The 16,416-nt window shown below is 34.4% G+C and overlaps 8 protein-coding genes across 8 annotated transcripts; 3 read left to right on the top strand and 5 right to left on the bottom strand.

The window, feature by feature from the left end:
* Positions 1-147: 147 nt before the first annotated feature.
* Positions 148-1,140, top strand: AC631_03637 (uncharacterized protein; the record flags this gene model as incomplete). The annotated part of the gene is made up of 1 exon (XM_015612466.1): positions 148-1,140. The coding sequence occupies one exon, from the start codon at positions 148-150 to the stop codon at positions 1,138-1,140; it is 993 nt and encodes a 330-aa protein (XP_015466694.1).
* A 77-nt stretch (positions 1,141-1,217) lies between these two features.
* AC631_03636 (uncharacterized protein) lies at positions 1,218-4,097 on the bottom strand (the record flags this gene model as incomplete). The annotated part of the gene is made up of 1 exon (XM_015612465.1): positions 1,218-4,097. One exon carries the CDS (start codon positions 4,095-4,097, stop codon positions 1,218-1,220), a length of 2,880 nt encoding a protein of 959 aa, XP_015466693.1.
* Positions 4,098-4,262: 165 nt separating this feature from the next.
* CTF5 (Ctf5p) lies at positions 4,263-5,324 on the top strand (the record flags this gene model as incomplete). The annotated part of the gene is made up of 1 exon (XM_015612464.1): positions 4,263-5,324. The coding sequence occupies one exon, from the start codon at positions 4,263-4,265 to the stop codon at positions 5,322-5,324; it is 1,062 nt and encodes a 353-aa protein (XP_015466692.1).
* Positions 5,325-5,547: 223 nt separating this feature from the next.
* CHC1 (clathrin heavy chain) lies at positions 5,548-10,554 on the bottom strand (the record flags this gene model as incomplete). The annotated part of the gene is made up of 1 exon (XM_015612463.1): positions 5,548-10,554. The coding sequence occupies one exon, from the start codon at positions 10,552-10,554 to the stop codon at positions 5,548-5,550; it is 5,007 nt and encodes a 1,668-aa protein (XP_015466691.1).
* A 382-nt stretch (positions 10,555-10,936) lies between these two features.
* Positions 10,937-11,992, bottom strand: AC631_03633 (uncharacterized protein; the record flags this gene model as incomplete). Its single annotated transcript, XM_015612462.1, has 1 exon — positions 10,937-11,992. One exon carries the CDS (start codon positions 11,990-11,992, stop codon positions 10,937-10,939), a length of 1,056 nt encoding a protein of 351 aa, XP_015466690.1.
* Positions 11,993-12,387: 395 nt separating this feature from the next.
* On the top strand, positions 12,388-14,754 carry AC631_03632 (uncharacterized protein; the record flags this gene model as incomplete). The annotated part of the gene is made up of 1 exon (XM_015612461.1): positions 12,388-14,754. The coding sequence occupies one exon, from the start codon at positions 12,388-12,390 to the stop codon at positions 14,752-14,754; it is 2,367 nt and encodes a 788-aa protein (XP_015466689.1).
* Positions 14,755-14,916: 162 nt separating this feature from the next.
* On the bottom strand, positions 14,917-15,261 carry AC631_03631 (uncharacterized protein; the record flags this gene model as incomplete). Its single annotated transcript, XM_015612460.1, has 1 exon — positions 14,917-15,261. One exon carries the CDS (start codon positions 15,259-15,261, stop codon positions 14,917-14,919), a length of 345 nt encoding a protein of 114 aa, XP_015466688.1.
* A 158-nt stretch (positions 15,262-15,419) lies between these two features.
* On the bottom strand, positions 15,420-16,076 carry AC631_03630 (uncharacterized protein; the record flags this gene model as incomplete). The annotated part of the gene is made up of 1 exon (XM_015612459.1): positions 15,420-16,076. The coding sequence occupies one exon, from the start codon at positions 16,074-16,076 to the stop codon at positions 15,420-15,422; it is 657 nt and encodes a 218-aa protein (XP_015466687.1).
* Between the last annotated feature and the right edge of the window lie 340 nt (positions 16,077-16,416).

Genomic DNA, 16,416 nt, shown 5'->3' with positions numbered 1-16,416 from the left:
AATTCAGAAGTATTCAATGATGTATTATTAATGAAAGCATTATCTACAAACAAGCAACATAGCGAAAATGCATATATAAAATGCACAATCTTTGATAGTAAAGGTAATATAGTAGTGCATGGAAAGGACATTAGGCGGCTGCAATTTATGAAAACTCATAATTTGGTTCCTAGAGACTTCCGAAAGATAACCAGGCATTATCATGGCAGTAGTGCCGCATCAATAAATAACATAAATGTCGATATTGTGCCATCGATAGTCACCAGAGGAAATAGTATTTTACTTAATTTGTCCAACATAAAAGCGTTGATTAAAAGTGACACGGTAGTGATATTCGACAGTCTTTCAAATAGTTCGGGATCCAGGATGAATGAATCACACTCTCATGGATCGCTTCTTAAAGATATGAACGAGAAATTGAAACCAAAAAAAGAACAAGATGATTTGCCATATGAATTCAGGGCACTCGAATGTATATTAATTCACGTTATGTTGAACTTAACTACAGAGATGAATGTTCATAAAACTGTATTGCAAAATATTCTATCGAGATTAGAGGAATCTATAGAAAGAGTCAAATTACGGTATTTATTAATACAATCAAAAAAGATAGCACAGTTTCATCAAAAAACGACATTAATTAGAGACTTACTCGATAATATACTAGAACAGAATGATGAATTAAATGCATTGTACCTTACTGAAATATCAAAGGGAAAGCCTCGTTTACAAGCAAACCACGCAGAAGCAGAAATGTTATTAGAGTCGTACTATAAAACTATCGATGAAATAGTGCAAACTGTTGAAAATTTGAGATCTCAAATAAAAACCAGTGAAGAAATTATCAATATTGTTTTAGATTCTAACCGTAACGAGTTGATGTTGTTAGGATTAAAGTTTTCCACTGGCTTATTATCGATGGGTTGTGCCTTGTATATTGCTGCATTATATGGTATGAATTTAGAAAACTTCATCGAGGAGACTGATGGTGGATTTGAACTTATTGTTGGAGGAGGTTCTATTCTTTTGTTACTTCTTTTGTTATTCAGCGTGAAACAATTGAAAAAGGTACAAAGAATTACTATGACTGGTATGGGAAGAGAAAACTCAAGGAGATCTAATAAGCGTAATAAATGGTAAATAGATGTACAGGACTAATGACTAATGATTTAATAATATTATACATGATGTTATATACAATTTTTAGATACGTAAATTTATTCTTCGAATTCAATATCTATGTTTGGGGCCAAAAAGCTAGCGCTAGAACTTCTTGTCAGATTGGTATCATCACTCACAGTTTTTTCCCTTATTTTATGTACTTTCAACTCATTTCCACCTGTCTCAAGTGAATTATGTGGTGTATGTCTAGGTGAATTAGAAGGAGAAGGATTTGGCGTAGGCTTAGTCCTAAATGGTCTCAAAGTAAAACTATCTCCTCCATTTAATGGATTGGGAGTCTTTGGAAGAGTGTTAACAATATTATTGTTTGCCAGTGGCTCCACTTTAGGATGTTGTGCAATTTTTTTTACCTGTATGCTTAAGGCTTTCTTTTCATTCTCTTTTTTAGATAAGTAATTTTTTTCGTGTGAGATTAGACTGCTAAATAGTTTAGACCGAACATCAATATCAAGCAAATCCATTAGTATAGTATTATATGTCTTCAACGGAGGCTTGAAGCCAGAAGAATGTTTAACTGGTGACGGCCTTAAAATTAAATGAAGGAATGGAACAGATCCTATAATTTCCATTGAATTCAATTCCACAGCTATATCATTTAATTTTGATTCATCACTCGGCTTTTTAAGTTCGTCAGATATTTCATCGGCATAACCAAAACCGGGTATTTGACCTAGCTCAAATACTTCACATATGTGTTCAATAATATAAATGAGTGAACTTAAATTACTTCTTGGGATTGAGCTTATCAACTTTGCAGTTTCATTTTTTCGTTTGTTTATAGCTTGCTTATCAGACCCCAGCATATCATCCTTATAGTTATTTAATAATGAGTCAAAGACCATACAAGGTATCAATGAGTCACTGATTTCCAATAGCCAGTTCTTGAAAAAGCTGATTAAGCTACTGCTAGGCAATGTACGTAGATAGGAAATAATCCTTCCAGACATGTCCTTATGAATTTCCAATTCCTTTGAAACATCAAGTGCTGATTCAGGAACGTAGACATTCACTCTATTAATAATCAGTTCCTTAATGGACCAATTACATTGATGATCTATTGAACCTAACCAACATTTCTTGACTTCTTCATTATTTTCTTGTTCTTCAATTAAATTAATGATTTGATAAAGGAAAATTGGTAACGACGATATGCTCAATAAACGATTAGGATTTTCTTCAGATTGTGCCAATTGGGGTTGTAATGGTATATCTTTGTATAAATTGAATTGGTATTTCAAATTTTGGAAGTTCTTATTTGACTGAATGGCACCGAATTGATGATTTGCCAAATGATTTGGTGAAATTGTCGAGGGAAAATATATGCCAGTATTAAATTGCTCTAGCAATTTATTAAACTCATGAACATAATTAGCCGATGAGTTAATATTTACAATATATTCAGATGTCAATTTGTGCAATCTTGTAGTCGTTGTTAAGGAAAAATTGTATATAATTTCATGTAGTTTGGTCAAGCTCTTGAATACCATTTCGATTTTCATTTTTTCAAAGCTTTCCAATGCCGATGACTTCTTAGTCACCTCTAGATCAAGCAAATGTTTCAAATCTTGCAATTCTAGATAACTTTCATTATATTTCGCTTCTAAATTTTCTAAGTGTTCAGAATAGTTATTTTTTAAAATTGATGATTTGACACTATTGAATAAACCATTAAATCTTTTGGATGTGTTTTGTGCCATACCATTCATGAAGTTACTAGTAGTATCATCAATAGTTAATTTTGGGATTTTTGTTGTTATTTGCTCAAATTTTTCCGTTTCGGATGAAGCATGGTTTGCAATTAGAACGGCAAGGTCAGACCATTCAAACCACATTCCCTCACTCTTAAACTTCCTAGACCAGATTCCCGTGCCAATTATTAACTTTAAGTCAAGTAAGGATTGCCCGAATTTTTCCATATTCATACGACTAGGATTCAAACCATAGGGTCTCTGTTTCAATAGAAAATCGCATAACTGATCACTACTGAAAATTTCATTTCTGTACCCGGGTAAAGGTATTTTTCTTCTTATTGTTGAAAGAGATGCAATCATCTTTTGTAATAATGAGATTAAATCTGACTGTTTTCTAGCTTTAACTGTTCCAATCACTAATGGAAACTCAAAACCACCATCTAGTAAATCTTCATGTCGTGATGAATTGGAGAATGAATCGTCTACATTCTCTGCAGAAGAATTGGTAACATTATTATCATTAGAAGCCGATAAATTTTCATATACATCATCGCTTTTGTCATTTTGTGGGTCAATTCTAGAAAACTCCTTTAATCTCAAATATTCATCGTATTCCACTTCAATTGCTTCTATCTCCTTAAACGTCGCATCATAATCGCTAACAAGTTCGGCGAATTCTTTCAACGTTTCTTTTATCTGAGGTTCATGCTCTTTTATAAATTCAGTAATACCCTCTAGAATTTCACGATCTATGACAGATGCCAAGTTAATTAGAATATGCGATTCATCTGACATATTCTTAACACAGAGTTCGAACGCATCAGACATGCTTGTAGGATGAGGCTTATTCTTGTCAGAAATATTTTCCGTTGCATTATGTGCTTCATTATGATCAAGTGTTTTTACAGAGTCTAAATGACGCTCAGCCTGAGATACCGTTCTCCTCTGGAAGCCACCGCTAACCTTTCTTATAGCACGATTCTTTGATGGAAACTCTATCGCTTCTTTAGATTCCACAGGTCTAAATCCGCTTTCAAACGAAAATGTTTCAATTCCTAACTTATTCAAATATTCACTGTTAGAATGGAAATATTGCATGTAATTGAATATGAGTTTTCGTAATTCATGAAGTTGTTTTATAGATCTAAGTGATTGCTGAGTCAATTTGTCAATACCTGATTTATAGTCCGCAGACCAATACAAGTTAGAAAACCTATTACTCATTATAATAGCGAGGTGACTCCTTCAGGGTATTGGTGTAAAGCTTTTTAATGTAATGGCATATTCAAAATATATGATTTTAAGTGAAGTGCGCGAAGCATCAATTCAAGCGTGATTTTAACATAAACAACGATTAATAGTAACCTAAACCAGATACTAAGAGGTGAAATGAGTGCAGATTCCTTGCAAAAAGAGATCCAGGATATAAAAGGGGATATTCAATCGCTACATCTGGAAATTGACGTTCTTGATAAGGAATATTTGGCTTTACTAGCACAAGTTAAAGATCTTGAGGAGTCATCGAGACAAACTGATAAACCCTATAATCCACAAGAAACACACGGCTTCTCAAAGGCCAATTATGATATAGATGAACCACGAGTAATGAAAAATAATTGTTTTGATGAGTCAATTCGAAAATATTTTACGAATGTATTGGATGCTGTGGAAGAAGATGGTACAGAATTGGTAACGAAAAGGCAAAAGTTAGACAACATTGCCAGTGACTTTAAAGCAAAATCAGAGAAGATTCTTGAAATGAAACAGAATATTTTGTATGAAAATATATTCAGATTTGGAGGCATTACGGCTTTTCCATTAAATCCATTTTTGTTTGAAGAGAACGATGAAATTATAGGTTTACGTTTTGATATTTTCTCTCATTATGGAAGTAAATTTATTACACCACATTACGTCATACTAAGAAAGATGAAGTATACCGACAAAAGCCAAGAAACAACTATGAAGTGGGAGGTTTACAGGCACACTTTACCAGTCTATATACCAATATCTGAATATAGTGAATGTCTACAAGAAGATGAAGAAATAGCCTTTGCAAAGTTCACCAGCAATATTAGAGGCCATTTAATCCAAGTTCAGTATAAACACGACAAGTTTGATTCTCTTCAGAATATTAAATATGACCATATCTCAAAAAGCGGTCCGACTAAAAGTAAAGCTATTGTAGAGAAACTTGAAAAAGATCTTCAATGTCAAAGAGTAAATATAATCTTACTGAACCGCTTTTTGAATAGCAAAAAAGCTTCCCAAATTAATCTTGTTTGTTCCAATGATGAAATAAAGGAAGCAAGTTGTATTATTGCTGGGGTTGATCCAGATGACAAAACAATTATACAATGTGAAAGTCTATTAAAAAATTGTGACTTCAAGGATTTGATCAGGACTTTCAAGACAGTTACAGGTCATTTAATGAAGAGCGAGAAGCTCTGAGTATTTTCTGGTAAGATGCTATTTCAATTCTCATATTATAGATCTACATAATCTTATAGATAATTTTAAAACATATATTTGAAACGTAAACCACATCAAAAATCAAACTATAGAAAAAAAATAAATTAAGATATACATATAGGAATGAAACAAAAAATTTCTAGATGTACTGATAACTAAATCTACATTTTCGAGTGCACGGACACTCTAAATAAATCTATTTTTAAAAAGCATTACCAAAGCCAGCTCCAGTTGGTTGATAACCTAATCCAGTAATACTTTGATTCATAGCTGGGCCGTTGGTTATCATTAATGGTTGACCAACTGGATTTTCTTCGTCTTCCTTTTCAGCTTCTCTTCTCTTCTGCAAATCATTGTATACTTCATTAAGCTTCTTTTGGTTTTCAAAAGTAACTGAAATTTCATATGGCTTGATAAAATTACTCAAATCATGCAACCACGATAATTCAAGTACGTAATCATATTCAATAGTATCGTAACAGGTATACAACAATGCAACAAAACATTCACGATTACCTGTTTCAACAAAGTAGTCTAATAATTCGTGGGCAATCTTAGTCGACTTTGAAACTGCTGCTGTTTTGATTAAGTCGGCCCACAATTTATCGTTCTTCAAGATAGAAATTGATTTAACGAATTTCTTATTCTTGGTATATAATGTTGCAGAAATTTGTCTGAAGAAAATAAGATCATGATTTTCTAATCTCTCAGCTAAATCCAATGAGTTGAATCTATTATTAGATTCATTTTCGATTGTTGATCTCAAGGACTTATAGTCCTCTTCTTCAATTAATAAATCATGGTAAGCACCGTTGACAACTGAATTGTTCTTATCTAAAACAGATATTAAGAAAGGCTTGATTAATGGTAAATTGTCAGATTTAACGAACATTCTAACCACTCTTGGCAAATCAAGCTTAGGAGTTAATACTGATAACAAATCAACTAATAATGAAGGATTTTCATTGATGTAAAAGTTAATAGCCTTGTAATAAATCTCCAAGTTTGATGCTTTGACAATAATTTCCTTGAAAGAGGAATGATCAAATGCAACTTCTGACTTATCAATCATAGTCAAAGCAGCATTATCCCATTCTTCATAATGGCAGTACAAGAAAATCAATTCTGGATACAAATGGGCTTCCTCACAAGCAGTTAAAACTTTTGGAATATTGATTCTGGACCAGAATAACTTCAAGTGTTCCATAACTTTTTCAGGACTATACTTAGCATACAAAACAGCCAATTCGGTAAACATACCCATGTGCGCTCTTTCTAAACCTAAACCACTTTCAAAGAGAGCAAATAATTCATTGAAATAACCATTCTTCTCATAGAGCTTGACTAATTCAGGAAGTTCTTCGGCATCGATAATCAAATTCAAACCACAAATTTGAGCCAATCTGAATTCTTTATTTTCAATACAGGCGTAGTTAACTTGCTTCCAAACACTCGTGTTGGATGCTTTTCTTGCACAGTCAACAGCTCCTTGATAATCCTTTAAGTAAACTAAGGTAGTCGCTAATTTAGAATACTTAGAAACATTTGAATATAAAATTTTAGCTGCTTTGTAGTTCTTTGCCTCAAACAATTTATCACCAATAGATTCCATATCGGCAACATTTGGACCGCTTACAAATTTTTCAATTTCGTTTAATTTACCAGCATTAGCGTAACAGTTAATAAGAGCACCATCAATAGCACTTTCTCTTAAAGTTTCTCTGGCCATATCCAAGAATGGAATCAATTCCTCTTCTTTGCCAGCATGCTCAGCAATTTCAATGACTTGTTCAAAATTGCCCGGGTTTTTAGATTTAACATAAGAGTCAATAGCTTCGGGAATACGCAAACCATTTAATTGAGCAGTACCTAATTGGTACCACAATTCAGATACATCGTACTTTTCTGCATATTGTTCACCTCTGTCTAAAGACATAATATCATCTACCAATACCTTCATTGCATCTGTTCTTAATTCGAACTTATCGTAAACTTCAAATGCTTCTTCATATAATTGGTTGTCAATACACAATGGGGCAATTTCTTCAGGATCAAATTTATCTAATTTTTCGATATAACCCATTACACGCGAACTGTCAGCTTTGATAGCTGTCAAAATTAACAAACCTTGCAAGGAAGTATTATCATTGAAAGGAGATGTTTCCAAAATAATCTTCTCCAATAACTCGATTAATTCGTGTGGTAAATCATTTTCCATAAATGCCTTAACGGTTATTGAAATTGGTTCAGGATCATCTAATTCAGGAATACCTGTTGCAATAACTTGATCGACTAATTGTCTTCTATGACTATTTTCTTCTGTTAAGACCTTATTCCATAAATCGAAATCCGACTTTGCCAACAAGTATCTTGCTTGATATTTATACATCTTATTTTCATTTGTAATGTTTATCAATTCATCGTTATTTCCACCTTTCGAGTAACAGATGTATGCTAAGTATGGATCTCTCTTCTCACAATATTTACCAACGGCGAGAGTATCATAGTTTGTGTTATCTTGTAAGAACTTTTCTGGATTATTATTAGAATCAATATAGATCTTGGCCAAGGTATTGAAAACTTCTTGATCAGTTGAACCACCTTCTAATGTCTTTTCTAAGAAAGGTAATAAGATTTTGAGTCTGTTTCTCTTTTCAACTTCAGCAACTAATTCCTTGATAGGAACACGTCCTAAAACAGATATTAATAAACCTTTGATGATATTTTCATCACAGTCTACATCTAATAAACCTGCAATTACTTGAGGTGTATTGGATGGGTTAACTTGTTGAACATAAACTTCAATAAATTTAAAGTACTTGTTCTTGTACAAGAATAAGATCAAGTCGTGAACAAAATTGAATCTGTCACAAACAATAATTAAAGGTAATTGATCTTCTAACTTAAATTCCTTCAAAAAGTTTTTGACTTTTTCACCACTGTAAACGTTGTTATCCCTGACGACTCTTTCAATCTCCTTAGTCTGATTCATTTTAGCAGCACACTGAATGTACTTGAAAACAACATCTGGGTCTTGAGTTAAATTGACGATAGAAGACAAATAATAATAGGCACCTTCGTTACATTTATAGTCTTCAAAAATTTTAATTAAAGTCAATGGTCCAATTAAATCAGAATATTTTGTAGCAACTTGAATTACAATTTGAAGATTTTGTTGAGGATTGTTACTTAACAATTCCTTCAAACATGCAACAGACTGTTGAACATTTAATTGACCAAAATAAGCAACTAACCAGTCATTTGGTAAGACATTAGTATGAACAATAACTCTCTTAATATCTTTCAAATCATCATAATGTTCTAAAGCCCTTTGGAATAAACCCGATTTTTCACATAACTTACCAATAGTTGGCTTGTCATAATGACTGAACATATTATTGCCCAAAATGGCATCAGCAACCTGTGGCGCATGCAACAAGTTAGTTTCTAAAACCTTGGTTTGTAAGTGTCCTTCTGCTGGTGAATCATTTTTCAAAGCGTCTAATAAGAAAGCAGTACCTTGTTGAATGTAATTTTGCGAAAAGAACAAGTCAGCAATGTTTTCAATCTTCAAGTTTGTATCTGGAGAAGCTAATAATGATGTTGCGAATTCGCTTGCCTTATCAGGATTAACCCTGACCAAATTTTGTATTAAATTTGTATAGTCAGGTTTGTAACCAACTTTTTCACAATATGGCATAATCTTGTCAAATTGACCTAATTCAGCCAAACAAGAGACGACCTTAATATTAACATTGGCTCTAATGTAGACTGCTAACGCAAGACCAGCATCATTATAAGATTTGACAATGTCACCCAATTCCTCTGAAGATGTCAACTTGTCTTCCTTCAACCATTTTTCGAATAATGGCTTACGATCTTGCTGCAACACAGGCTTGGCCAACTCAATGGATTCATATTTATTCAATGTACCTCTGTCCAATAAAGTAGAAAAGTACTGCAAGATTGGTGAAATTTGTCCAGGTTGAGGGGTGATATGCTTCAACTTGTTGATAGTATCTTGAGTACGTAATTGTTCAGAAGATGCTGCAACCTTTGCGGCATTAGTGTAATCACCTTGGTTTAAATAATTCTGGAATTGTTGGGTGAATAAGTTTTCAGCTCCTGGGAACCCACCACGAGATGAGAGAGACAATGCTAATGGAACATTAGATAATTTCTCCAAAACATATGGAATAATTTTAGATTGAGAAATTTCGACACTCAAAACTTGTCCAGATTTGTTGATCGTTATAATACCCGTACCGTCGTTATAAGGTGCTGCAGTGAAAACTGGGTCAGCAGTGATTCTATTAACAAATAAATTGGAACCTGTTTCCATATCATATAAATGAATAAAACCATACTTCGTTAAAATGTAGACAATACCATATTTGTCAGAAGCCTGTAAACTAATTGGAAAATCATTAGTGGCATCAGGTGGGAAGAAAATATCAACAGATTTCTTGGAGAATTCTGGATTACCTTCTACGTGGTCAATTTCAATAATATGTAAATTACCTTGACCTTGAGCATTTTTGTTACCCACACAGAAGACTTTAGTAGGATGCAAAGCACCATTTAACTTGACTTGTCCGAATTTACAAACATGACCTTCAATTGCTTGAGACACATTACGTGACTTTGAAAACAATTGGATATGACCAGCAATACGGCCATCTTCCTGAGCTATACCAGTCACCGCAAACCAGTTCAATTGAGGTTCAGCAACAAAGTTTATGATTTGACAATTATTTAATGTATGATGTCTGTCGGTCAATTTAACTGGACCGTCATTGCTGCCGTCAAATATAGACCAAGTATAGATACTATTAGCCGTAACAAGACCCAAGTTTTCGTTGTCTAACCATTTCCAGTAGACAACAGCTTGGTCCATTGTGAATGACTTCAATCTTTGTTTGGTACCCAAATTGAAGATTTGCAATGTGGTACCATTGGCCCGCAAGGATATAACAAGCTGACCTGGATGCAAAATTGCACTATCGGCACTCATATTCTTTCTGGTAACAGCATTGTTGTTTTTCAAGTCGATGATAGCAACCGTATTCCCCAGCGGTCCTTGTTCTCTAACACAGACGTAGTGATCCGATTCAAGTGTCGTAGATCTAAAATCAAGTGAACTTTGTTGAATACCCAATTCTGTCAACTGAGTTAACTCAGTGAAATCAATAGGGATATCATTAGACATTTTAATTAATTTCTATTCCTATTAAATATAAGTAAAGTCTTGAAAATTTATCAAATACTTATGAAAAAAGGGGTAGTTGAAAAATCGTTGTTAACTTAAAAACAAGAAAAAAAATAAAGTATAATAAAATTATCAACTATGGCGATTGATTGATTGATTTGATTGATAATAATTATATAGGAATTCTTGTTCAATTGATAACTATTTACTATATACATAAGTTGTTGACCGGGTTGATCCAATTCGTCCACGCTGGCAAACGACCAAGGCTCTGATTACATAATCACAACAGGAATTATACAGTATCAACAACCACCCATGAAATGAAACCACCCAGTTAAGAGAAACATGGCAAAAAAGAGAGTAGAATACCACAGGGAGGTTATATTGGGGGTCGCACCAATTGTAGCACGTCTTCCACGATTTTATTGATGTAATTTGAAGCATTGGTATCGGTTTTGTAGTTTTCGAGATATTTCTTGACGTACTTCCAATCACTTCCATACCAGTCTCCCGTGAGCATGCTTATTTCCAATTGCCTTCTATACTCCAAATCGTTATCAATAGCGCAATCCGAAGAAGTGTTAAAAATGGTGTCTTGTTCCCAGTCGATAAGCCAGTAGCCGATTTTGCGCATTGCAATTTTGCAGTAATCAGGAGTCACGAAGAGTCTATCGGTGTCGTGTCTCTTCCAGGCAACCATGCATTCAGCTAGGTCCCGCATTGCATCTATAGTTCGAGTGGACAATCTGGTGTGTATAGGAGCAAGTGAACATAGTCTGTGGTTTCTTGCGTGGACTATTAGCGAATAGATGTATCCCTGGATTTCGGGAGATGCATATACTTGGGGCCTGGTAACGTTTCTGATCTCGAGAATTAGCCCAGTGTAGTTATCGCAGTATTCGGGTTCCTCCTTCTCGTCAGTGGGTCCTTCATAGTGGAAGTTTTGTCCAAACCAAAATTTCTCCTTGACATATTGGTACACTTCGGGATGTGCATGCTCTGATTCAATCAAAGGTACAATTGTGAACAACTGGGGCTTCCGTACTACATAGCTTCCGACTTGCACTCTGTTCAGCGGATTTTTCCGTGCAATAGCCGTATCGTATTCGTCAATTTGATTCAACAAGGGAAAAAGTCCTACTTTCTGCTGCTTGTGCGACAACTTCTCCATATTCTTCCAAATAACCACGTTTCTAAACGTATATTCGTTCATATTTTCGTCCCAATATATCATCTGCCGTATTAGCAGATCAACAGAATTATTATCTAATTCATGCTTTACATCAACTTCGCAGATGCCTTCTGGATCGAATTGGCATGACTCTTTTAGCAAAGCCCGAAACAATAAAACAGTATTTTCATAATCGTTGGATGTAAGAGCGAATCTCCTTCTACCAATAAATGACAATGAAAGTGCAGTATAGACGTTATTCATGACATAGTGTATACTGCTCTTATCGATAATACAGTATTATATATTAAGTGAAGGATTAAAAATGTCGCAAATGTATAAGCCTATATACGACATCATCAATCGCGACATACGCGTCGGTAAACTTTTTTTTGTTATTATTTCGATCTTGAAATCATCATTCCTTTGTTAAAAAAGGCTTTTGAAAAGAAAAACAAATAGCCATTGGAAGTACTAGAGCTGACGTACAAACGACAAAATACTAGTTTTATAATAAGGAATTCGTGAAAAGGGTTTGCTAAATTTCCAAATCATATAGATTAACGAAAGATACTTGATCGAAAAACAAAGCTATAGCTATTTTTTTTGGTACAAACGAGGATCAATTTAAAGCTGTGATTGCACATTTAGCGCTGCTAATGGAACCAAAATTACAAACGTTACCGCAATACTTTAAGACGGAAACCTCACCAATGATTCAACATTCGGCATTTCCACCGTTTAAAATCGAGCATAGATACAGAGGAGTTTATGAGAGGGCAGGGTTTGATGTTAATTTGAAAGGGGATTCACCGACATCGGAGATGAGATCCATGAAATCTCCTACGATGCTGAGATTTCCTCAGTCTTCGAATGGGGTGAAGTCTTCTAATTCTAGTGCACATTCTGTTGGTGGTTCAATGAAAAATGACTATGTGGTTCCTGGTTCAGCGAAAACAACCAAATCGTTTGGCGAGCTTCAAAAGCGGACACCATACCCTGTTTATGAAAATAGAGCACATTCTGAATCAGAACCAAACACCAGCAATCTCTCACCCGTATCTCCTGATGGAAAATCTCCATCATCCATCAGGTTTCACGAGGTGCCCCAAAATGCTAGATCTGTAAATCCTGAAATCCCGGTGGTCCAAATTCAACATTGTGATACAGCAGAGAATACAGAATTGCCACCGCCTAGTAATAATGGCTTTACATTTATGCCTTCATCGACTCAAAATAAAAACCTAAAGAATTTATCACTTAATTTGAATGATTCGCAGTCCAGCAAAAATGATAATTCACAGGTTAACGAAAATGACGACGATTCAATTGAGACCGAGTCCTACGATACTACTAGTGAAACATCTTTTAATAATCACTATAATCAGATCAATGATGTCGGGTCTAAGCGTTCAAGTCAGTCAAGTATAAAGACTACTGAATTAATAACCTCTTCACTGATGCAGCCGGGTTATGGGTTACCATCACCACCTCCAACCTCGAAAAGTTCTGAATTGCAAACTGACGACTCCTTGATTAAGAAGCAAAGATTATCCTCAGCTTTAAATGAGTTTAGGAAAGACATTGAAGATCATAAAAATTACGTACCAAAAACTCCATCAGTACCAAATACCCCAACGTTTGGAGAAGCGCCTCAATTACCAACGTCATTACCACCAAATAAGGCATTTGGCCAAATTGATGTTACTCAAAATTCAAGTAGATTCTCGTACAATCAGAATTATGTGAATAGCGCTAATGATGTTTCATTGACGAAGAATATATCCCTGGACCAGAATATTGATCCATCCAATCAGTTTCAAGATTTTAGAAATCAACAACTAGCTGCAGATACTCAATTAAATGATGAATATCAAAATTTCTTACAATCAGGCAACAAAAGTCAACCTAGAGCAAGTCAAGTATCTATGGTCAGCTCAATTTTATCTAAAGATTCAGATTACGAAATGGATGGTGGTGCCGACGAAGAAATGGAACGCCAGTTACATGCTTTGAAAATGGGTGAAAACTACGACGACAGTACAGTAAATGAAGCTGTTAGCAGTGACATACAACACCAGAAAGCAGATTCGAATGACAATATAGATATTTCTTCATCTTGGGATACTATTCCAAAGCGAAAGTCTAATGTCATAACAGCAGCTATTCCTACAATCAATATTCAAAACATAGATGAGGATGATTCCCCAGTAAGTGCTAACAATTCTTTTGAAAATAATGACACTCAAGATTGTACATGGGAATCAATAAAGCCATTATCAATAAATAATTCTGAAAAAGAGCAGTCAAATGGAGCTTCTCATAATGGAGTTATTGAAAAAGAAATTAATGTTGATGATTCTAATGATGGTATTGAAGTGAAACCTTTATCACCCAAGAACCACCTTGTGGAAGAAGAGTTGAGAGATATGAATTTTGCAGTGCAGGAAGTACCAAATTCTGGTCAAAAGAATTACAATAACGAGAGAGAAATTCAAGACCATTCTTTCAAATATCCATCTGGTAAAGGTCCATGCCGTGTATGTCAAAAAGAAATATCTCCGATTAGTAAAGGACCTCAAAAATCTGTTTTTTCTAAGACTGGAGAGTTGTCTGGTCAATGGCACAGATCATGTTTTACATGTGCCTATGCTGGATGTACAGTCAAATTCAGTAAATCTATACAATGTTATGTTTATGATGATAATGCATTTTGCCATAACCATTATCACGAATTGAACGATACATTGTGTCAATACTGTTCAAAAGGAATTGAAGGGGAATGTGTCGAGAATGAATTATATCAAAAGTGGCATTTGCATTGTTTAACATGTCATCAATGTAAATGTCAAATAAATAAGGATTATTATTTAATTAATGGGGCATGCTATTGTGAAGAAGATGCCTTGAAAATCATTAAAGGAGGCAGCTCATACGAAGATCTGAGCGGCAACTTGAAAACAGGTGGATTAACGACATCGGACAAGGTGGAGAAAAGGAGAACACGGATTATGTATGTAGAATAAGTTTATTGAATTCTTTTTTCAGATCTACTGGAGTTTTTAGACTTGATTTATTGTGTATATTTGCATGTTTGTTTTATAGTGTTATTCTTATAGAATACATGATTAATAAATTTACAGCTTGATAGAAGAAAATTAAATTGCTAATGAATTGTATTTATAAACCTAATAATCTCTATAACCTTTCGTAGTTTGTTTCGAAATTTTCGAAATTTCTCCTAATCCCAAGTCGTCTACATCATCATTTTCATCTATTTCAAATCCATAATCCTTATTCTGATCTTTAGTCTGATCTTGAGTATTTTTACTAGCGGTCACATAGTCTGGTCCTGTTGTATTTTCCTCTTCTCCCTCATCTTCGTCTTCAATAATAAAATTATCTGCATCATAATCAGCAGAATTCAATTCCACATTATTTGCAGACTCAATATCTTCAAAATTACCAAATATCATTGCATCATCACGAGGAATGATACCTCTTTGATGGTAAAATTCTAGCTTTCTCTGCATTTTATTGTAAATTATGTATGTTGTTAACGACGAGGAAACGATCGTTATTATGATACTGAGTATATCAATTAAATGGGTAGACTTACCTTTCGTGTCATCCCCCAAATCTTTTATTTTATGTCCAACAAAGATATGAATCATTAATTTAGGAGAGGTGATCAATGATGCCAAAAAATAAGTCGTCGCTGGTAATTCTGGAATAGCAGCCAACGCACCATTGACAAGGAATAAGGTAATGGACAAAGTCTTAATAATATCAATATGAAAAGACTTGAATCTTCTCGCAATATCTCTGAAAATGCCCTGAAACTCTTATTTGAATTCATAAGTCTCTCTGCCCTACTATGAAGCAAGTATCTGAAAACAAGGAAGGAACAAAATGATCCTGAAATAGATGCACACGCCAACAAGATCCAGCCATGCAAAAACCCGTAAACCATGCCTGTCAACATAGACAAAGCAGAAAAACCAAGCAATGGCGGGAATCCAACCATAAATATCAACGTAAAGAGCAATGGCTGGCCAAATTTCAATTCGTGCCACTTATCAGATACGATTACGATTCCATGTATTATTGACTTATGGAATATCATGACTAAAATTATGACAATAGTATTAAGCACAAAAAGCACCTGTAGCAACGTACGCTTCCACAACGGCAGATTTTGATACCAATCTAACGTCTGTTGTCCAACATTTCTCATAAGATAGAGTTTATCCTGGATAGTGTCGTTTATTCTAGACATCAAATTACTGCTCTGAGGAAGTTCATTCTGGCCTTGGAACGGATCAGAAGAAGAGGGCAACCGAGGCATATCAATTATTCTCTACTGTTGTTATTTATAGCAAATATTGCTGTCTCTATAAGTTAGGATATGATATTAAGCCTACTGGTTTTGTCCTGAGTATAGCTTCTATTACATTTGGGAGTCATGTGCCATGGCCCATACGCCTAAATATTAAAATCAATTTTTTTCATTTATCTACCACTAAAGTAAGTAATAGAGACTTACATTCTGATAGTCTCAGTATGCTATGAGAGCATAGTCAGACATTTATGATGCAACATTTCATAAGTAGTTGTTATATTCCGATGTTTCTAATAATAGTCAAAGTTAAGTGTGCATCCTGGAATGCAACGAACAAAAAAAAATT

This window comes from Debaryomyces fabryi (assembly GCF_001447935.2).
Source record: "Debaryomyces fabryi strain CBS 789 chromosome Unknown contig00081, whole genome shotgun sequence".
Lineage (NCBI taxonomy): Eukaryota > Fungi > Ascomycota > Pichiomycetes > Serinales > Debaryomycetaceae > Debaryomyces > Debaryomyces fabryi.
The sequence above is the reverse complement of the archived record's forward strand: the minus strand, read 5'-3'. Positions and strand labels throughout refer to the sequence as shown.